This window comes from Oscarella lobularis, chromosome 20, assembly GCF_947507565.1.
Source record: "Oscarella lobularis chromosome 20, ooOscLobu1.1, whole genome shotgun sequence".
Lineage (NCBI taxonomy): Eukaryota > Metazoa > Porifera > Homoscleromorpha > Homosclerophorida > Oscarellidae > Oscarella > Oscarella lobularis.
Genome location: NC_089194.1, coordinates 1,458,575 through 1,477,329, shown reverse-complemented (window position 1 = coordinate 1,477,329; position 18,755 = coordinate 1,458,575). Strand labels below are relative to the sequence as shown.

Sequence of the window (18,755 nt, the reverse complement as noted above, 5' to 3'; positions counted from 1 at the left end):
GTAGCCGTTGTAGCCGTTGTAGCCGTTGCAGCCGTTGTAGTAGTTGCAGCCGTTGTAGCCGTTGTAGTCGTTGTAGCCGTTGTAGCCGTTGTAGCCGTTGTAGCCGTTGTAGTAGTTGCAGCCGTTGTAGTAGTTGCAGCCGTTGTAGCCGTTGTAGCCGTTGTAGCCGTTGCAGCCGTTGTAGTCGTTGTAGCCGTTGTAGTCGTTGTAGCCGTTGTAGCCGTTGCAGCCGTTGTAGCCGTTGTAGTCGTTGCAGCCGTTGCAGCCGTTGTAGCCGTTGTAGCCGTTGTAGTAGTTGCAGCCGTTGTAGTAGTTGCAGCCGTTGTAGCCGTTGTAGCCGTTGTAGCCGTTGCAGCCGTTGTAGTCGTTGCAGCCGTTGCAGCCGTTGTAGTCGTTGTAGCCGTTGTAGCCGTTGCAGCCGTTGCAGCCGTTGCAGCCGTTGTAGTCGTTGTAGCCGTTGTAGCCGTTGTAGTCGTTCCAGCCGTTGTAGCCGTTGTAGTCGTTGTAGCCGTTGTAGCCGTTGTAGTCGTTGTAGCCGTTGTAGCCTTTGTAGCAGTTGTAGCCTTTGTAGCAGTTGTAGCCTTTGTAGTCGTTGTAGCCTTTGTAGCCGTTGTAGCCTTTGTAGTAGTTGTAGCCTTTGTAGCCGTTGTAGCCTTTGTAGCCGTTGTAGCCTTTGTAGCCTTTGTAGCCTTTGTAGCCCTTGTAGCCTTTGTAGTCGTTGTAGCCGTCTTTGCCTTTGCCTTTTGCCTTTGCCTTTGCCTTTGCCTTTGCCTTTGCCTTTGCAACGTCATCACGTTTAATTATTACATCTATTCCTTTTGGAAGTCGTCCTCGGTAAGCCAAAGGAAGTTATGGAGACGAAGACAACAAAAACGATTACGCTAACGACAGCGGGAAATAAGATCAGGACGACGAAGAGGACGAAGAAGACGACGAATTGGTAGTGCATAAATGAAATAGACGTGAGTAACTCTCTATCGACCGAGTAGTTTGTACAGTTTTTGTGTGTTCGTTCAAATTAAATTCGGTTTCCAGCAAGTGCTATAAAATGAAGCAACAGTAGCTCCTTTAGACCTAGGGTCAAATCGTGATCGAATCTGGCGGGAAGTGTCGACAAGGCACGGGACTTCGTGCGAGAGTGTCACGTGCGTTTACCGCGATGTGGCACGAGGCGAGAAAGCAAGAAAAGAGCGTTCGCAGCGTCATGATCGACTACCAGAAACGCGCCGAACGTCGGAAGGCATACTACGACGGCCTCGTACGCTTCGGTCGCCTAATCGGGAGCCCTCTGGGTCTGACCTCGTTTCCCGTTTAGGCTCGCGATCCCATCCAAACACTTCGAATAGTCGGCAAGTCGTCTCCAATACACGTCAACGTCGACATTGCAGCTGCAGCCGACGAAACAAAAACCCTGTAAGTATTTTATGATGAAAAAACGCTATCACTTCCACGTGTTCCTTCACAGAATTCCCTGGCAAGGCGATTCGAATAATAGAATGGATAAGTGCGTTTTTGTAGGTTTTTATTTGATCAATATTACTGGAAAAACTTTTTAGATACGATGCACGACATCGGCTCGACCGAATCGAAAGCGATTTTTCCTACGACGAGGACGATGAAGAGAGTTACGAGGAGACTCTGTGTAATTACGAACGATACAAAGTTTTGGTTCAGAACCATTATTTAGGAGGTAGTACAGTCACACAGAAAGTGCCACGACGCTAAATAATATTAATTTATTTAGTTGAGGAGGAAGAGTATCTAAAAGGCATTGACATAGATGAAATGGATGGCGTACCGGTTAGAAGAAGGCCTGATAAAGAAAAGAAAAAGTAAGGTTCTTATTATTTTTGTATTGTCAATTAAATGTCAATACATTAGATTGGCTGCTACTAAAGCTGCTATTGGATACACTTATGACGAGGGAGGGACAACGTCTGCAGTAGCAGGAACTGTCTCATCAGAAAAAAGAGATTCAGTGAGTGACAATGAAGGCAATAATGACGGTTAGTGTTTCTCAATGCCTACACATATGTACATGTGATAATTTTATGCAGATCCTGATATAAAAATAAGTGCTTTGTCAAAGTTCCAGGTAAGAAGAGAGGCTGCTCTGTTCAAATAGAGAAAAGAGCTACTTATTTAGGTTGATGCTTTGGATGGTATTGCTAAATGTTACGGAATAACTGAAAGAAAATTTTCCAAGTGGTATTCTATGTGTTAATGGGGTATGAATGTTTGTAATGGGGGTACTGTAGACTTTATAAAGAGGAGAAAAGCGTCGCAAAAGAATTAGACGAATTAAAAAGCAGGGTACGTAAAAAATTTCGAAAAATTCAAGCCAACTAAATTGCCATGTTTCTAAGGGCTCCAAAGGGAGAAGAGATGAGAGAAGACGACGTCAAAGAGAAAGATCTTCGTTGAAGTTCGTATCCCCAAACAGAAAAATATTTATTGAAAAAATTCAATGTAGCTACGAAAGGCGTGAAAAACGTTCACGTGACACCTCTAGGTATAAAACGAAATCGTTTTATTTTATTGAACGTTGCATTGTGTACATGCAGTTCTTCTTCGGATTCTTCTGCGTCTCCGCCACGGCAATCGAATCAATTTGTAATTGAATTTGGCAGCAGCGGCTCGGCGAAGACGCAGCCCAGCAGACGACGACAAAGAACTCCGTCATCATCGTCGTATTCTTCATCTTCATCGTCGTCTTCGTCATCTTCAAGGTACAGAAAGTGATAAGAGTCCGTGTACCATGTGACCGTTTCCTCTTTGTAATAAATATTATTTCTTATTTTCTTCCTTTTTTCATTTTCGTTTTGATCATACATCGTAACCGAATACAGTGACGTTTTTCGTGTTTACGCCAAATTTGGCTACCTTCTGTCTCCCTAGGGACTCCAGGCGGCGTAGACGACGCCGATCGCGTAGTAGAAGTCCGCAAGCAAAGCGGTAACGTATCCGTTTACGGCAATGAATAAAATTAGAATGAGAATCGCTCTCCTTTGTCATAACAGAAAAAGGTCATCGAGTTCTAAAACAACTTCGTCGAAACCGGTTCGTATCGCGCTTTCCACGCGTAGTTTTTAACGTTTTCGCGTAGAAACTCACGCCGCAGGAGCGATTGAAGCGACGCATGCAGTTGATGTTGAATAAGCAGCGTAGGTGGACGTGCACTCATATAAGAAGTCCGCGGTTATGATTTTTTAGTCAAGTCCGATAAATCTAGAGAAGTGGCGAAAGAGAAGCAAAAGGAACGAGAACGCCAGGTGAGAAGAAGATGATATAAATTAGAAATTGAATACGACACACTACTTACAAAATTTTGGTGTAACGAAATTTAAAAAATAGCAGGCAAACGTCGATTATCTAGTTCGTTTCTTAAAAGATGTGCGCCGACATTTCGCATTTTTGCTTGAAATTTAATTAATAACTCCTAGATGATCGATTCCATTGTCCGGCGTTTGCATAGTTTCCGTCCGAATAAAATTAGCTCTCAAGTTGCATGCTGTCCACGCCTATTAATTAATTTGAAATTGAAATTACACAGGAACGCGAAGAAGGTCTCAAGGAACTATGCAGGAGATACGACTCCTAGAGAGAGAGAAGAAAAAAGGTCAGACTCGCTCCCTCACTGCGCACGCTTGACACGAACAAACAGAGAAAATATTGATGTCTCGCATATCGGGTTTCGCGGCACTTAGGCCCAGTTTTAGACAGCCTAAATCAACACGACATGGGACGCGTGCGGGACGCGACGCCGCCCGGGGGTCGCGCGTTGGGCCGCGCGAATCCGCGGGAACGATGCATATGCAAATCATGTGTTGGGGGACCCCGTCTCCGGGTAGTGCGATTTGCCCCGAGGCTCTGCAGATGCAAAGAAGCGAACGATCGGTTCGCTCGTCGCGCATCGGCGGTCCACTAGCGAACGCGCGACAAGAATTCAAAGAATATACCCCTCGAACGATTTGAAGAGTTTCTAAGCGACTCTCAATCGTTCGCGAAGGCGTTTCCGCGCGAGCAAACAGCCCCCCAGAGAGCGGAGGCGTTTCACGCCTTCGCCGCCGCAGTTGACGTCTTTCTTCCCAAGCGCGATACGCAATTCGACGTTTTATCTCGCACCTTGACAGGGAAACGTAACAAAACAGTGCGTATCTTTGCGAAGCGTCTCGATGGCTTCAAAGTCGAGTGGGTGGTTTATTATTATAATGAGGGAAGGGGGAGGAAGTGTATACAGATAAGAGAGACGATCGGATCGCCTAATCTCGCACCTCGCACTAATGACCAGCCTCCCCCTCAAACGAAATGGGCCCTAAATCGGCGTTTAAGCGAAGCCCGATTTAGCTAACCGCGCAGGAAACCGCCGTGCGAGCGCGCCTCTAACGTTGATTGACAACCTCGCTTATCCCAGCGTCCCGTATGATAATATATGCACAGCCAATCGGTGTCGAATGTCGGGGGAGGCCGAACTATTGTCATTCGATCGCTGAGATAAAGCAACGCGTCCCGTACGCTCGAGAATCAGTTCGCTCGACGTTTGCGATCGCGTTCGATGGCCGCCTCGTCGTCGTCGTCGAGCTCGCAGGCGTTTGGCTTCACCGAGGAGCAGGTCGCGTGCGTGTGCGAGGTGTTGCAACAGCACGGCGACGTCGATCGGCTCGCACGCTTTCTCTGGAGCCTTCCCATCTGCGAGCATCTGCATCGAAACGAAAGCGTTCTCAAGGGCAAAGCCGTCGTCTCGTTCCATCGACGCAACTTCAAGGATCTCTACGCGATTCTCGAGAACAATCACTTCTCCGTGCGCAATCACGCGAGAATGCAGCAGCTGTGGCTCAACGCGCACTACATCGAAGCCGAGCGTCTGCGCGGACGCCAGCTCGGCGCCGTCGGAAAGTATCGCGTGCGACGCAAGTATCCCCTGCCGCGAACGATTTGGGACGGCGAGGAGACGTCCTATTGCTTCAAGGAGAAATCGCGCGCTATACTGCGCGATTGGTACGCGCGCAATCCGTACCCGTCGCCGCGCGAAAAACGCGAACTCGCCGAAGGTACGGGTCTCACGACGACCCAGGTCTCCAATTGGTTCAAAAATAGGCGCCAGCGCGATCGCGCCGCCGAAGCGAAAGACGGGTAAGAAACGAGAAAAAAAATTCAATTTACGCCCCTTTCTCGCCCCACTCCGACCGACGCTTCCTTTTCTCTTCCGCGTTTTACGCTGCCCTTCATTTTTTTCTCAGTTACGTGGGACTTGGGTTCCTTTTGCATTCAGTTTCCCAGACGATGAAATTCCGTGGTATTTGCCGCCCGTCCTTTTCGCTTCCGCGCCGCCCCGCTTTTCTAAAGTAGATAGGGGCGGGGACACGTGTCAAGTTGCCGACAGCTGGAGTAACGTTGAAATTTAATTAACGTTTACCCGGACGTCTACCCGGAAACAGTCTATGTTTAGAATTTCTCGAGGTGTTAGTTACGGTTCTTCTAAAATGGTGCCAGTCACGGTTTAAAAAGTGACTTCGAAATTTTGGCACCTTAGTTATTAGTAAAAATCGTTTTTCTTTTTTAAATTTTGAATTCTTGTAGAAGCCCCAAACTCGAAACGAGGAAAAAATCCGAAAGCAAAGCGGACGAAAGCAGCTCGGACGGAGAACAGGACCCAATCGAAGCCAACCCCATTTCCTCGGCGGACGCAATAGCGGCACTAAAGGACGAATCAATCCCACGTCTTTCCACGTCCAATTCATTGTTACCCCCACTGAGCCGCTCAATGCGACCGATCTACGCCGCGCCACCGCCCTCGTTCGTAACCCAGGCAACGCCGCAGCCATTTGCCGCGGCAACGCGAGCCGCCGCCGCCGCGGCGGCGAGCGCACACTACTACATGAACGATCCCGGGAGCTATCCCAGTCTAGGCGTGCCGGTTTCTCACGCGTCCGCACCGCGATCAGGGCATTTTGCACCGCCGCCGCCTCCGCCGCCGCCGCCTCAGTCGCCGTATTCCACTCAGGCGCACCTTCATCATCATCCCAGTTTTTTTGGGCATCCGGCGGCGGCGGCGGCGGCGCCTCCGCCCACGCATCCGCCTCACTTGCAATCGCCGTATTCTCAAACGACGGCACCCGCTTCCTATCAGGCCATGTTTACCGCGCAAGGCGTTGATGCGGGATACGCGCAGCACATGGCCGAATTAGTCACTTAGGTTTCTTCTCTCTTTTTTTTGACGAGGCGTTTTTGTGTGGTGTCCTTTTTGTGTGCGCGCGTTATTCTTTATTAAGTTTTGGAGTTCTTGAGAGCGTAAGGCTAATAGGTTTTAATTAAGAGATGATTTCCTTCGTTTATGTTCCCCTCTCCCCTAAGGAGGGACTATGTGCGAATAATTTTTCTTCTTTATCGTTTTGCGTTTACCAGATATTTTGCAAAATTTTGTTTTTAATTAAATAATGACAATATAGAAATATTAGATGTGAGTGTCTAAATAGAATAATTACAATGATTAGGTACTTGAAAGTGTAGATGTGTGGGTGAATTGGTTGCCGTCCGGGTTATGTTGATATGAACGTCTAGCATAACAACTACAGTACGGTAACGACAACAGAGAAGACTCTCGTTCCTTGGCAATTAGCTAGGCCTGACTTATAAGTTGGCAATGCCATTCGGAAAATCATCCAAAGGCTTCAATGTCTCGACCAAAGACCCCGAAGCAACGGAGGTCAGAGCGACAGATAGACGAGAGACGAAACAAGAACTAGCGACCCAAACGTGGCTGCATACCAAAGAAGACATGCTAACCGGAGTGCTATTTGACGTAGAAGTAAACTACGCTGCACCGCCCCGATTGGGCCACGCCCTGTACACATTCTTCCTATGTCCAGTATCTCGGCTACGATGAAGTTCAGAAGCCGACTGGACGCCAGAATTCGTCTGAAATTATTGAAAGACTTGCAGTGAGTTTCAGTTTTTATAATTAATTTCCCGCTGTTCAATTTGCTTAGTAGAAGCGTGAAGGAAGACACGTTTCTTTGAGAATTTCGGCGAACGGTTTCAGGGTTGAAAATGACGACTTTGAAACGGTAAATTAATTAAACTAGCGCACGTTGAATTTGCGATAATCTTTGTGGTAGGATAATCCAATGAAATTCGTGCAAATGTACCGAATTTCGTTTACGACTGTGGACAAAATTAGGCGTCGAGTCTTTTTCTTTATTGGTCGAGACAGGGAATCAAAGAAATTGCTTATGCACATACTCCAGTGCAAGACAAAGAGACAGGTTGGAAATTTGTAGCTTGCAGTTCGTTTTGCTTTGACTAATTTACAAGGCGAGCGAAATCACTCTAACTGTAGCACAAGGATTTCAAATTGCTTTTGAAATGTTTGAGGCAAGAACATAGCAAGAGTTGTTATGAGTTTTCAAGATGATGGTCTTCATAGAAAAGAGATCCAGAAGCTCAAAAGTTGCTGAAGGAAAGGGATGAGAAGGAAGAGGTTAAGGTAGAGGCCTCTTCTGACGTCGTCAAACTTAGAAAGGTTAGTTTTAAGTCGTAAAAGCTGGGAAGAGATTCATACAGGATTTGCATGTAGAGGAGAGTGTCCGTTAGGCTTCAGCACAAAGCCCAACCAGAAAAGGAATTAAAAGACGTAATTACAGTTCTAAACAGAAGCTGCGTTAAATTTTAGATATTCGTTTTTTGAAGCATGACTTAGATCGTCATGTTGATATGCCAGATGAAGACATTCGAGAGGAGTACAAAAGGTTAGCTAATTTCTTACGCAACTTTGATTTAAATAGCGTTTTTGGTAATTTGATTTTTCGTAAGTCTCATTCCACAATTTCTCTTAGAATGACCATCCTTCGTGACATCCCCGACCTGCCCGACATGGACTTCGATCCTAACGATGCGAGCGACGACATTGCTCTCTTCCTCGGAGGCGAAATCACAGCGAAGCAAATGACAGAAAAATCCTAATAAAGAAACAAGCAAAAGGCACTTTAGACGCACTCGCACACACTACTATACGTGTAGTACTATATACATATATATTTAGCTTAGGTCGCACTCCTCCACAGTCATTTTATATTAATTCTTTGCACGATTTCCTTGCTCTAGCGTTGCCCTTTCTGCCTTGTCATGCCTCTGGGCAAGAAATCGTTTGAAGTTGCCCATGTTCCCAAAATAAAACGTCGTGGAACGGATAAGCGCAAGACGAAGCAAGAAGAGCTCGTTCAAACGTGGCTTTACGCAAAGGAAGACCTCATTAACGGCGTCAACATAAAATTGGAAGTAGGGCACTTTGATTTCGTAGCAGCGTACTCACCGTTCGACAGCGGGCACCGCCCATTTGTAAACACGCCTCCTTTTTTGCAGTATCTTGGCTACGAGCCTGTCAAGGAAGCTCTTGGCCGTCAAAATGCGCCTGAAATCATTGAAAGACTCATAGTTAGAAAATAGAATTTGCTTCTGGACAATTGATATCGCTTTCGGCCCCTAGCATGCCTACAAAGGCACGCCCATTACAGTGACCGTCACGGCAAACGGATTGCAAGTATTGGACGATACGTTTGACAAGGTGATTTATGCCGTTTTGAGTGCTACTGCTTGACTTGACGTACTCGCGGTGTTAGGATCACCCAATGAAGAAGATATCCATCTATCGGATCTCGTTCACAAGCACGGACAAGACGCGCAAACGGATCTTTTGCTTCATTGCGAAAGATAGTAGATCGGGCGAGTTCTATCTGCACTGCTTTCAATGTCGCACGAGACGCCAGGCAATTATCATACGCAGCCCCAGCCTCACTAAAATAGACATTCTCTTTCTCTCTTAAGGCCAGTGAGATGGTGCTCACCGTAGCTCAAGCGTTTCAATTGGCCTTTGAAGCGTTTAAGGTTCTAGACCTACCAATACAACGAGTTCTCTTTAGATAGAACTTTAAATTTGCAGAAACGCGATCCCGAAGCTAAAAAACTTTTTGATGAGGCGGAAATTCCCAAGCCGCCACCCGAGAAGAACGCAGCAGAGCCGGAAGAAGCGCAGGGAGGCGAAGAAGTACGCAACTTCATTACGTATGTTATGAATTTAACTGGGAAATACCTCATGCAGGCAGAAGAAGAGGGTAAGGCAGAGGCTGAAGGAGAAGAAGAAGAAGAGCACAACTACGAGGAAATAGAGGAAGTGAAGACAAAAATGAAGAGGGTAAAACGGTGGCGTGTGACGTCAAACTCGAGGAGATTTTGATTTTTTGCAGAAAGTCTCCTTTATACATCGATCTCGTCGTGCGGCCTCGGCCAAAGAGGTAGGGTATTGGTACTAATAATCGAGATCTTTTAAAATCATCAAATGAAGCCAATGACAAGTGACGAAGCTCTGGACAGTAAAATTGAAATGCCGGAAAAAGAGTTTCGTGCCGAATTTCGCAGGTGCAGTACTGCTCACGACTAAATTTGTAGATAAATCGTAATTTTCTATAACCTAAAAGGATGTCCCTGCACCGAAAGAGACCTGAGCTGCCCGACATTGACGTCGACATGAGCGACAAGACAGACAAAGTTGCGCAATTTCTGGCTGGTCGCATCGCCGCGGAACAAATCACGGAGGAACCTGTAGAGGAGGAGGATAATTGAGTTTGAGTGACGACAAAATTCTCGCCTATTAGCTGTTGCCCAATTTTGCTTTCAATGTTTTGGAATTTTTTTTATGTTTGGCTTTACTGTTGTAGTTGCGGTGACGCGCTGGCAGCTTTCATCGGTGTTCGTTTTAGCTACGGAGTTAACTGCACCAAAAAGGTGATTTTAAATATTTCATTTCACAATGCGAAGGTCTGTGATGCTTAGATATATCTACAGCAGCGATACTAAGAGGTATCTTATCAGCTAGAGGATGCTCACGTGCGATTCAAATGTGACCGTAGGGCCGGGTCACATTGCGTTTGATAACGGAAGAGTGAAGATGCGGCTCTTTATCGTTCTCCTAAGTTTGGTTTTCTCTTCTGTTGGAGGTAAGCGATGTGCGCAAAACTAGAGTCAGCAATGAAGAATGAGCGCAATAGCAGAGGCAAAGAGCAGCCTCATTTCACGATTCTGTTGTCTAAGTCGACTTAGTCTGGCACTGAATGCCGTAGTCTCATTTATTTCCGTGATTGAGTCTACAGACTGTAGAGGCCTCTCGCTTCTCTTCTTTACTCTCCACTTCCTTATACGTCGTCCTTCTCTCTAATCGCAGGTACTTTCACTTCGCCCCTAATCACATCTTCAAGTCAAACGATTGACGTCTCGGACGACGCTCAAAGCGACGAAGAACCGACTTTGTGGGCGGTCGAGAATGTTTGGGCGCCACTCGACCTCCACATACCCCGCGTTTCAAAGCGCTCGACCCAAGAATACGACATCCCCCTTCTCTTCGTATCTCAAGCTGGCCCCTGTTGGACAATACGCTGGGAACCGCCGCTATCACCTCCATCCCATTATAAAATCTATAGGTCCACGAACCCGGAAGAAGAAAACGACGAGGAATTTCACTTCGTTGCAACGGTTCGGCACAAGCGCGGGTCGACGATCTGGACGCATTGCTGCCGTCTATCGGGAATCACGAAAGTCCGCTTTGGAGTGTCGGCTGTCGACTCTTCCAAGCAAGAACACGAAATGAAAAAATCCGACCCAGTCGTCGTATCCACGTCGTTTCTACCGGCCGGACCGTTGCCGGAGGAACTGACGCCTAGAATGTGCTGCGTCAGAGATCACGTTATAGCCTACAATCCAAAAGATGATAATTTCCTACTGGTGATTCAATGTCGAAATGGTAGTCTTTATTCTGTCCTTGTGGACAGCGCGTTCAAAGCAAGCACCAGGGACATCACCTTTGTGATAAACGGTAAAAAGAAACTTAGGACTTTTGGTCAGGTTTTCACGCGTTTTACTGTAGGTGAAATAGCTGATCAGGGCAGCCCATCTGTAACGTATAACCAAAGGACCATGAAGTACACAATACTGCTTCAGTTACGACCCGGCAGTCGATCTGGTGGCAAGTACGTTATCGTCTCGAGGCAGATAAATGGGGCTACGGGCGAATTTCTGGGGCGACCGTCGGTTGTTGCCCAGTGCCAAAATAAGAAGAAGCAACCCGAGGATTGCAGAAAACCGAAAATAATTTATAACCTGGCCACGTATGGATACATAATGACGATGGAGGCTTCTTATATGGGTCTAATGCGTACAGTCAGTGTCCTCCTCAGCTCCGAGGCCAAAATGAAAGGCGAAATCCAAAGGTTTAACGGTAAAGATGATTTCATATATCCAAATGCCATCTACGAGCCTAGTCACAACTCGGTCCTATTTCTGGCTCTGGCAGATAAAAAGTATTGCGAAAAAACGTCCGCATGCAGTGGATATGCAATTTTCGTTCAGAGATACGTATTCGAAGGAGGACTGATGCTAAAGCGATGCGTTATTGGTAGCACATGGGCGAAAGTCGCCGCTCCGTTTGCAGTGTATGACGAAAATGAAAATCGAACGATTGTCTGCTTTACGAAGCAATCACGAAATGGAAAATCACGACTGGCCTGTTACTTTGTCGGATATTTGGAAGTAGACGTCTGCTTTTCGCAAGCGCTTGCCCCCTTCGATTCCTATTCTAGTCATCCTTCGAGAGACGGAAGTGCAATTTATTATCCACCGGGGAATGCTCTATTTTCTGCGTGGTCTGAAGAAGTTGGATCATCTTCGTTCGTACGAGGTCACCAGTTGGAAAGAGAGCGCTTAGGACGTGACGTTTCCTCTCCAATTGCTATCTATCGAGAAAAGACTAAGCAGATATGCATTGCATATCGTTCCGTCGCTGAACGTGGCTGTGACGTGGTCAAAATTCGATGTTTGGAATCGTCGTCCTCTTGCATAGACTGTTTGGAAAATAATTATCAGGCTTGCGGTAAGTTCCTAGAGCTTTAGAAGTTTTGACGGTTCATTGTATTTTGGGGCAGATCCGTGCTCTTCTCGAGGACTTGAATGCAGCAAAGACGCCACCTGTAAACGCACGGGAGACAAATATAGCTGTCAGTGCAAAATTGGATTTGTAGGAAATGGTACTCATTGTTCAGGTGAGAATCATTGCACACACTCGGTTATGTTCTAACATTGGATGATTTGTAGACGTCAGAGAATGCAGCAAAAAAGGGCAAAAGAAAGACGGGAAATGTGCGTGCAACTTGGGCTATGTTGGAAATGGAAAATTCTGCTGCAAACCTCGTAAGCAAAATAGGCGCGAGAAAAAACAATTTACATTCTGGGGTTTTTAGAACTAAAAAACGTTTGGAACGTTCCCATGGGTGATTCCGCAACCTTAGAGTGCTCAAAGACCTGCATGAATCCCTACCTGATATACGACGGTTTGATTCAATTTTCCTGGCTCTTCCGCGGCAGACATTTGAACGAAACCGGACTAGACTACAGTCTTTCAAACGACGGCGCTGTTCTTACCGTGCGCAAGTTGACGCGGAAATATTTTGGCTCCTACACGTGCCGCATTGACATAGACAACGATAGTAAGTCTTACAAGTTTTATACAAGAATCGACGCAGCTCCCACAACACAAGGAAATTGCAGTAAGCCGCAGGGCTGATAAGAAGATTAGACTGAGACCGTCATTTTTTAGGATGCGGTGAACGTGACGTTTTCCCCAGGGATCGTATAAGTATTGGCACTGCCGTCAGACTAGGAGAATTTCCGTGGCAAGCGATGCTCTGTAATCAAAAAACAGGCGTTCATTGCGGAGGAGTTATGATAAGCCCATGTTGCATTCTAACAGCGGCTCACTGCTTTACCCTACTGGACCCAGACGAACAAGTTACAGTTTGCTTAGGAAAAGTCTGCGGATCATGTGCCAATATCAATCAGCAACGTCATCAGTGTTTTGTCGCCAAAGAAACTATAATTCATCCAAAATTCGATCCCCCTACTCTCGCCAACGACATTGCTCTCGTGAAAATTGATGCAGGAGAATGCCTATCGTGTGGGAGATATGCAAGGCCAATATGTCTGCCCCAGCCCTCACGAGACGAAATGCTGACCAAAATAGGAAAAGCTGCGACCGTTTCCGGGTGGGGAAAGACCGCCCAAGAAAAAGGCGGGTCCAAATGTTTGCGAAAGGGACACGTTGACTTCATGCCAATAAACAAGTGCAACGAATCTTTTAATTGGCCGCAGTCCGACTACGAGTATCGCAAGCTTTGCACAACGGACCAAACAGGAGCGTGCGGAGGCGATAGTGGGGGCCCCCTCATGATGCAGAATAAAAAATTTGGCAATCGATGGATTTTGGCTGGACTTGTGAGCTATGGATATAAATGCGGCAGCAAAGATCATCCAGGAGTTTATACAAGAGTTGATAAGTTTTTGGATTGGATCTACGATAACTGCTCGAAATTGTGAACGATATCAATAAATAAGGACTAGACCTTTCAATAGCAATATTTCCTACTCTTGAAATTTCTTGTACTCTTTGGTTCTTTTTATAGAAAAATGTGGGTAGACAAATTCAATTAGTGAAGGTGTCACGTCACCGCGCACGCTACAAGCGGATGTGCCTAATCCACGCCGTCGTTCTGCGTCGAAAAAGTCTCGAAGCGCTCTAAATCGGAGCATGAAAGTAGTTCATATGTGTCTAAACTCTCTACGTACTATATTTTTGTCTTAGGGACCCCGCTTCGTCAGCGTTTTCGTCCTCTTTCTTCTCGCGGCAGCAACAAACTCTCAAAACTGCAGTAAGAAAGCGTTTTCTTACTACTAGTAGACACCAAGAAACGCGCAGAGACCCTCCAAGGCGCGTTTTTGGCAACGGAAAGGAGTAGACGTCATTAGGACATGAGACACTCTTTTCTCTTTCCCAAAGGCAACGAAGTAACCATTGGAAATACCAACACATTCCATTATCGTCTCTCCGGCCAAAGCCTTACCATAAAGCCGGACGTTTCATCGCAGTCACGAGTTGTATGGTACTTTCGTACTCCTAGTTCTTTGTGGACGTTGGTTTCGACGACTGTGACGACGGATAATTTCGAAAAAGGAGGCAACGGTCTGGATCTCGTTGTCTTGAATCTTAATCAGTCTCATCATGAAATGGAAATTCAGTTTCGAATTGTTACACCTTTGCAGCCTTCGTTTGAGAGCAAGACCGTTACAATTCTTATTGGAAGTAAGTTGAAAAAAATTTAAATGTGCCAACGGACCCATTTTATAATAAAACCAATTCACTTTACCTCATTTTTCTTTTTCAGAAATGCCTACTGTTACCCTGGCGTCAAACGAGACGATTCGCTTTATCCAGGGTTCCTCGTCGTTTGAAACCGTATCTTACGTATCCGGAGGTGTACCGTCTCCTCAAATACAGGTCCTCACCTCTGAGAAAGTTCTAGCCAACGTCACAAAATTTACAGCAAATACAACTGATACTGTAATAAAAAACCTGGACGTAAGTGACAATGGTCTCCACTTCATAGAAGCGTCAAATTGCTTTGGAAAATATCAAGCAATGGTCAACATTGAAATTCTAGGTAGACCAAAAACGCTGAGATTTTTTATCCTAACCACGTGAAATTTTCTTTAGTTGGTATTAGTTTGGAGGCAGTTGGGGGTTCCTCTCTAGTGGCTCGTTGTGAAAATGACGTGGTTGTACGTTGCGTTGCGTTGAGCTTTCCCGAAGCGGTTGTGACGTGGAAGCTTGGCTCAACGCTGCAAAAACGTCTCTCCACGCAGAGTAACTATTCCACCGTGAATTTTGACGGACATCGGCGCAATGTGACGTCCGTTATGACCATCAAAGACGTCAGTAGGGAAGACACAAGCGAAAAATCTATTCAGTGTATAGCGGAAAACGAATTAGGAAAGGTCGACTTGTCTTTTAACTTAATCGTTGAATGTAAGTTGGGATGAGAGATAATTTCCCTTTAGTAGAGTCATAATTTTGATTTAGGCACTCCTGGACCATGTGGTCTCGCCATCAGCGTCACAAACACGTTCGTTGCAGCTACCGTAACACCACCAGAAATCGACGGCAACAGCGCCGTTTATGAATACATGCTTCTCGTCACGACCTCTAATGACTTCGTGATTCACAATAGAACAGTTGCCAAGGCGGGGACCGTCGACTTGGGCTCACTAGTGCCAAAAACGTCGTACAATGTGTCGTGTTCCGCTAGGAATCAATACGGACTGGGCTTAGCAGCAAGCAAAACATTTCAAACGCACTCAAAACCCGGCGTCGTGTCCGATATGAAAGTCTTGGACAAAACTTGCACGTTTCTTCTATTGGAAATCTCAGAGGTAGAAAGCGGCGGAGTTCCCGTCGACTGTTACGACATCATCTATCGCGAAATTGAGCCGAATCGGGGGCCTCCGGTGACTTTAAATTGCCAGCCAAGTCGTCGTCTGTTTTTGTATTTAGAGACGAGTAAGACGTTTCTCTTCCAATCGAGAGCTGTGAATAAGTACGGGGCCGGATCGTTTGGCGACAAAACGTGGTCCGTTCCGACGAGCAATTGCAAGAATCCAACAGGTTTATTAGTGTTCTGATTAAGAGCTTCCTCGACGTTTTTATTTATTTATTTATTTATATGTTAGGATCTCCACTTGTTAAGGACGATGGGTTTCCTGTTGTCGTTGTCGCTGCTGTTACCGGTGGAATCGTCTTTCTTCTTCTCACTGCTATCTTTGCGGGCGTAAGTGTTGCCTTTTACAATAAACTTCAAACGGAGTAAGCATCATTGTCTATTTATTTTTAATTAATTAATCCATTTCTTTGCTTAGTAAATTTGAAGAGCTTAGAGAAAGAGACGGTAACGCAATTATATTCATATTCAATCAAAGCCTTAATTTCGTTTGTGAATAGTTAAAAAGTGGAAAGGCAGACTGCTCCTTTCAGAAGAAGAACAGCGCACGATGGTAGAGCAGCCAGACGGACATCAAAGCGTCAGAGTCGTCTGCGAGTTTCCTAACACAGTTTTCAGGCTGAGAACGAAACTGCGAAGTACGACGAAATACACTCGCATTCCTTCTCGGTTAAAAACGGCACGCCTTTTAGCTCTCCAATGGAATGCGAATCTTGACGCACTCCTGGAAGACTACGAAAATGTTTTCACTCGTATAAACCATGAAAACGTCGCTAGACTTTACAAGTTTAGCGTCTGTGACTTTGTCTACAAGAATCAACAGCTGTTCGCGTTTTGGCCCCGTGATTGCTCCCTCACGGAGTACCTGCTCTATATCAAAGACGAAAGAGACTCGTTCAAGAAGGACAGAGGCTTCCAGGTTGCTCTCGATATTGCTAAGGGGATGGCCTATTTGGAAGAGAAGAATCTCGTTCACAATTTTCTCTGCGCAGCGTCTTGCATGTACGTGTTTCAAAATTTAACTAAAGCCGCCTATTCCATAATTAATTTTTTCTGCTTTTTGTAGTGTCAACGAGAAAGGAGACGTCCTCGTCTCCGAGTATCATCTCTGTGTTGGCATGAAAGGCGTGACGTATCAGGAATTGGTTGCGTTGCTTGGAGACGAGCGATTTCGCTGGCTGCCGGACGAGTGCGTCGAATTTCAGTCATACGGCTGCTACAAGAAGAGACCCAAACTCACGCATAAGTCAGATGTGGTAAGTCTTAGCTTGAGCTAAATCTCGCCTGATTTTATTAAAATCAATCGAATATTTTATTTATTCTACTCAAATTCTTTAGTTTGCCTATGGCAAGACCCTGTGCGAAGTCTTCCACATCCTTGAAAAGAAAACGATACTCTACGGCACGCAGTGGAAATTCCTCCGCGCATTGGAGGATTACCAGCACGCGAAAAGACCGGGAAAACTGCTTAAAATGCGTAGCGAAAAACGCGAATTGCGACGTCAAAAGCGATTCGAAAAACGCGAATTCAAGTCTCAACGAAAGGCGGAGAAGGGTCAGCGAGGAAGCGTCGACTACGTCGACGGCGACGACGATTCGTCCTCTTTCGCTCCGTCGCCGCCCGAAGAAAAGAGAAAGCAAAGTTTCTTCAGTCGATCGTTTTCACGTCAAGCGAGTCGAATGTCCGTTTCGCGTCAATCAAGTTCGGCCTTGAAACGGTTGAATAGCGTGGACGCTGGTAATCAGTATCAGATAACGAAAGTGAGCTACCAGCAGAAGAAAAAGGAATACAAGGACGAGAAGAAGGCGAACTTGAAGACGAAAGAGTATCGTAAGGAGAAGAAATCAAAGAAAGGCGAAGTCGCCACCGAGTTGAAAGAGCTGAAGGAGTCGGCAAAGAGATGGAAGCATCAGTTGAGAACTCAGAAAAGCAGCGATCGTTTTGATAAGTTCAAGGAAGAAATTTGTTCGGCGGAATGGTAAGAGTCTGATACCTTAGGGGGCACCTGAATCTCTAAATGTGTCTTAGTCACGATTTGATGGCGTCGTGTCTAAAGGCAAATCCTGATAGTCGGCCCAGCTTTGTGGAAATTGTTGAAAAATTGGAGTTTGAGCAAGCTGAATGTCGGGAAAATAGAATAATAAGCCAATCTCCCATTCCTGAAGAAAACGAAGACGAATACAGTGATGAAGATGACGAGGAGGAAGTAGAAAGAGAGGACGTGCTTAGCAGATCAAGTGGTAGAACTGAAACAGCGCTGTAAAGTAAGTACTTACGAACGATTCGTACCCGCTTCGCTGAGCGCTTTTTCAAAAAGAATTTACGTAGTTGGAAAATTTTAGGAAAACGCGGTGCTCTTTATTATATTGACGTCCTTAGTTTCAGTAGTCACGCCGAGGTTTCATCTAAGCGCACCATAAAAAGGTACTTCTTCAGTATTAAAATTGCACGCACGCGGAGGAAGATTTTTATTTTAGTGAGCCCATGTGCATGCTGTCATGAGGGGATGGTCGAGGTCAGTCTATTCTTGTTGCGTATAACTAATTAATTATTGCGACTTCCTGTGAGTGCCTCTAAGGATCCCCACAACGCCGCGCCTAGCAACACATGAAAAGCAGAAAGGAAATCTTGAATTAGCGCGCAACAATGTAACAACGAATCAATAATCAACGCAACAGGATCCGTAGTTTTCTGTCTTTCATGCAGAGGTCAGTCTACCCGCAGCTTTGACACGAGCATTCTGTCGGTATTTCGAGAATATGCGTCTTGCCGCAACCTCTCAAAGGAACCGCCACCTTTTGGTACTTAGCCGGTTTGCAGCACTCAGACTGCAACATTTCATTGGGCGGATCGAGTAGTGGCAAGGCTAACTGGTTGCACTTGCCCTCGCATGCTTTGCCAGGAAAGTATTGATAGGTGCAGCCGCTCACGTCGATGTAGATATCCCTCGGCGCCGCCGTACACGCAGAACCGACGCCGAGTAGACACAAAAGCAGAAATGTAATCGAAAGACGTAGATCCATCACTACGGAAACGCTAGAGAAGGAGTCAGGTATCAGTTATCATATGTAGCCGTGTTGTCAAGGGGTCGCGTTGTCGGGGGGGAAGGGGGTGGTCTCGTTTTCTTCGTTGTCATCGGGCATCGTCTGTTGACGCGCTGTCATAGGGAACTTACCTGTGTTGACAGGTGATGATGGACGGCTGGATGATACGTGAATGACGAACTTTACGCTGGGCAAGGTCGCTATCCTTTGTCCCACGGGTTTTTTCTTGTGCCCCGTATAGGTGGAGTCTGTGCCGGAACTAGTGCCTCGCCTTGTCGAGCGTCATCCTCTATTTTTGGATCAATTACACATTAGACGTCAACACGCGGCCGACACCTG

The 18,755-nt window shown here is 46.1% G+C and overlaps 6 protein-coding genes and 1 long non-coding RNA gene across 8 annotated transcripts; 6 read left to right on the top strand and 1 right to left on the bottom strand.

Moving 5' to 3' along the window:
• Nucleotides 1–1,148: 1,148 nt before the first annotated feature.
• On the top strand, nt 1,149–3,740 carry LOC136199311 (CLK4-associating serine/arginine rich protein-like). The gene is made up of 17 exons (XM_065989493.1): nt 1,149–1,258; nt 1,316–1,413; nt 1,466–1,504; nt 1,557–1,690; nt 1,745–1,832; nt 1,882–2,006; nt 2,058–2,095; nt 2,147–2,205; nt 2,259–2,313; nt 2,367–2,425; nt 2,474–2,512; nt 2,565–2,729; nt 2,899–2,955; nt 3,021–3,060; nt 3,107–3,164; nt 3,214–3,272; nt 3,554–3,740. Exons 1-17 carry the CDS (start codon nt 1,160–1,162, stop codon nt 3,599–3,601), a joined length of 1,260 nt encoding a protein of 419 aa, XP_065845565.1. The 5' UTR covers nt 1,149–1,159; the 3' UTR covers nt 3,602–3,740.
• Nucleotides 3,741–3,869: 129 nt separating this feature from the next.
• Nucleotides 3,870–6,457, top strand: LOC136199312 (homeobox protein SIX1-like). 2 transcript variants are annotated; one of them, XM_065989496.1, is made up of 3 exons: nt 3,870–5,133; nt 5,581–5,966; nt 6,063–6,457. In XM_065989496.1, the coding sequence occupies exons 1-3, from the start codon at nt 4,556–4,558 to the stop codon at nt 6,194–6,196; spliced, it is 1,098 nt and encodes a 365-aa protein (XP_065845568.1). In that variant the 5' UTR covers nt 3,870–4,555; the 3' UTR covers nt 6,197–6,457. The 2 variants fall into 2 exon arrangements, with proteins under 2 accessions (XP_065845568.1, XP_065845567.1); XM_065989495.1 differs by having other exon boundaries at nt 5,581–6,457.
• Nucleotides 6,458–6,565: 108 nt separating this feature from the next.
• On the top strand, nt 6,566–8,089 carry LOC136199314 (low density lipoprotein receptor adapter protein 1-like). Its single transcript, XM_065989498.1, has 9 exons — nt 6,566–6,808; nt 6,870–6,941; nt 6,993–7,067; nt 7,119–7,265; nt 7,315–7,374; nt 7,427–7,522; nt 7,577–7,633; nt 7,690–7,748; nt 7,836–8,089. Exons 1-9 carry the CDS (start codon nt 6,644–6,646, stop codon nt 7,960–7,962), a joined length of 858 nt encoding a protein of 285 aa, XP_065845570.1. The 5' UTR covers nt 6,566–6,643; the 3' UTR covers nt 7,963–8,089.
• LOC136199313 (low density lipoprotein receptor adapter protein 1-B-like) lies at nt 7,843–9,704 on the top strand. The gene is made up of 11 exons (XM_065989497.1): nt 7,843–7,980; nt 8,104–8,277; nt 8,362–8,433; nt 8,486–8,563; nt 8,619–8,765; nt 8,824–8,883; nt 8,939–9,043; nt 9,098–9,190; nt 9,243–9,290; nt 9,341–9,414; nt 9,474–9,704. The coding sequence occupies exons 2-11, from the start codon at nt 8,125–8,127 to the stop codon at nt 9,616–9,618; spliced, it is 975 nt and encodes a 324-aa protein (XP_065845569.1). The 5' UTR covers nt 7,843–7,980; nt 8,104–8,124; the 3' UTR covers nt 9,619–9,704.
• Nucleotides 9,705–9,711: 7 nt separating this feature from the next.
• On the top strand, nt 9,712–13,520 carry LOC136199310 (uncharacterized). Its single transcript, XM_065989492.1, has 8 exons — nt 9,712–9,780; nt 9,841–9,992; nt 10,217–10,864; nt 10,916–11,917; nt 11,970–12,086; nt 12,139–12,234; nt 12,285–12,590; nt 12,641–13,520. Exons 2-8 carry the CDS (start codon nt 9,875–9,877, stop codon nt 13,414–13,416), a joined length of 3,063 nt encoding a protein of 1,020 aa, XP_065845564.1. The 5' UTR covers nt 9,712–9,780; nt 9,841–9,874; the 3' UTR covers nt 13,417–13,520.
• Nucleotides 13,521–13,557: 37 nt separating this feature from the next.
• LOC136199118 (uncharacterized) lies at nt 13,558–17,750 on the top strand. The gene is made up of 13 exons (XM_065989247.1): nt 13,558–13,633; nt 13,682–13,748; nt 13,877–14,179; nt 14,262–14,537; nt 14,591–14,902; nt 14,957–15,538; nt 15,604–15,736; nt 15,790–15,818; nt 15,872–16,009; nt 16,064–16,373; nt 16,438–16,627; nt 16,710–17,350; nt 17,401–17,750. The coding sequence occupies exons 1-13, from the start codon at nt 13,628–13,630 to the stop codon at nt 17,633–17,635; spliced, it is 3,222 nt and encodes a 1,073-aa protein (XP_065845319.1). The 5' UTR covers nt 13,558–13,627; the 3' UTR covers nt 17,636–17,750.
• Nucleotides 17,751–17,980: 230 nt separating this feature from the next.
• Nucleotides 17,981–18,669, bottom strand: LOC136199127 (uncharacterized). Its single transcript, XR_010672985.1, has 2 exons — nt 18,548–18,669; nt 17,981–18,408 (listed from the first exon to the last, which is right to left on the bottom strand). It is a non-coding gene; the product is annotated as an uncharacterized lncRNA (long non-coding RNA).
• Nucleotides 18,670–18,755: the final 86 nt, after the last annotated feature.

Excerpts from the sequence above, each read along its gene's own strand:
- LOC136199313 (XM_065989497.1), top strand. The coding sequence starts at position 8,125 with ATGCCTCTGGGCAAGAAATCGTTTGAAGTTGCCCATGTTCCCAAAATA. Across the intron at positions 8,564-8,618 it reads TGGACGATACGTTTGACAAG|GATCACCCAATGAAGAAGAT; the intron begins GTGATTTATGCC and ends TCGCGGTGTTAG. Across the intron at positions 9,415-9,473 it reads TTTCGTGCCGAATTTCGCAG|GATGTCCCTGCACCGAAAGA; the intron begins GTGCAGTACTGC and ends ATAACCTAAAAG.
- LOC136199310 (XM_065989492.1), top strand. The coding sequence starts at position 9,875 with ATGCTCACGTGCGATTCAAATGTGACCGTAGGGCCGGGTCACATTGCG. Across the intron at positions 9,993-10,216 it reads GGTTTTCTCTTCTGTTGGAG|GTACTTTCACTTCGCCCCTA; the intron begins GTAAGCGATGTG and ends CTCTAATCGCAG. Across the intron at positions 12,087-12,138 it reads AAATGGTACTCATTGTTCAG|ACGTCAGAGAATGCAGCAAA; the intron begins GTGAGAATCATT and ends GATGATTTGTAG.
- LOC136199312 (XM_065989495.1), top strand. The coding sequence starts at position 4,556 with ATGGCCGCCTCGTCGTCGTCGTCGAGCTCGCAGGCGTTTGGCTTCACC. Across the intron at positions 5,134-5,580 it reads GCCGCCGAAGCGAAAGACGG|AAGCCCCAAACTCGAAACGA; the intron begins GTAAGAAACGAG and ends GAATTCTTGTAG.
- LOC136199118 (XM_065989247.1), top strand. Across the intron at positions 13,749-13,876 it reads AACAAACTCTCAAAACTGCA|GCAACGAAGTAACCATTGGA; the intron begins GTAAGAAAGCGT and ends TCTTTCCCAAAG. Across the intron at positions 14,903-14,956 it reads TTTTAACTTAATCGTTGAAT|GCACTCCTGGACCATGTGGT; the intron begins GTAAGTTGGGAT and ends ATTTTGATTTAG.
- LOC136199311 (XM_065989493.1), top strand. The coding sequence starts at position 1,160 with ATGTGGCACGAGGCGAGAAAGCAAGAAAAGAGCGTTCGCAGCGTCATG. Across the intron at positions 2,426-2,473 it reads AGAGAAAGATCTTCGTTGAA|CTACGAAAGGCGTGAAAAAC; the intron begins GTTCGTATCCCC and ends AATTCAATGTAG. Across the intron at positions 3,273-3,553 it reads AAAAGGAACGAGAACGCCAG|GAACGCGAAGAAGGTCTCAA; the intron begins GTGAGAAGAAGA and ends GAAATTACACAG.
- LOC136199314 (XM_065989498.1), top strand. The coding sequence starts at position 6,644 with ATGCCATTCGGAAAATCATCCAAAGGCTTCAATGTCTCGACCAAAGAC. Across the intron at positions 6,942-6,992 it reads AAATTATTGAAAGACTTGCA|AAGCGTGAAGGAAGACACGT; the intron begins GTGAGTTTCAGT and ends TTTGCTTAGTAG. Across the intron at positions 7,266-7,314 it reads AGTGCAAGACAAAGAGACAG|GCGAGCGAAATCACTCTAAC; the intron begins GTTGGAAATTTG and ends CTAATTTACAAG.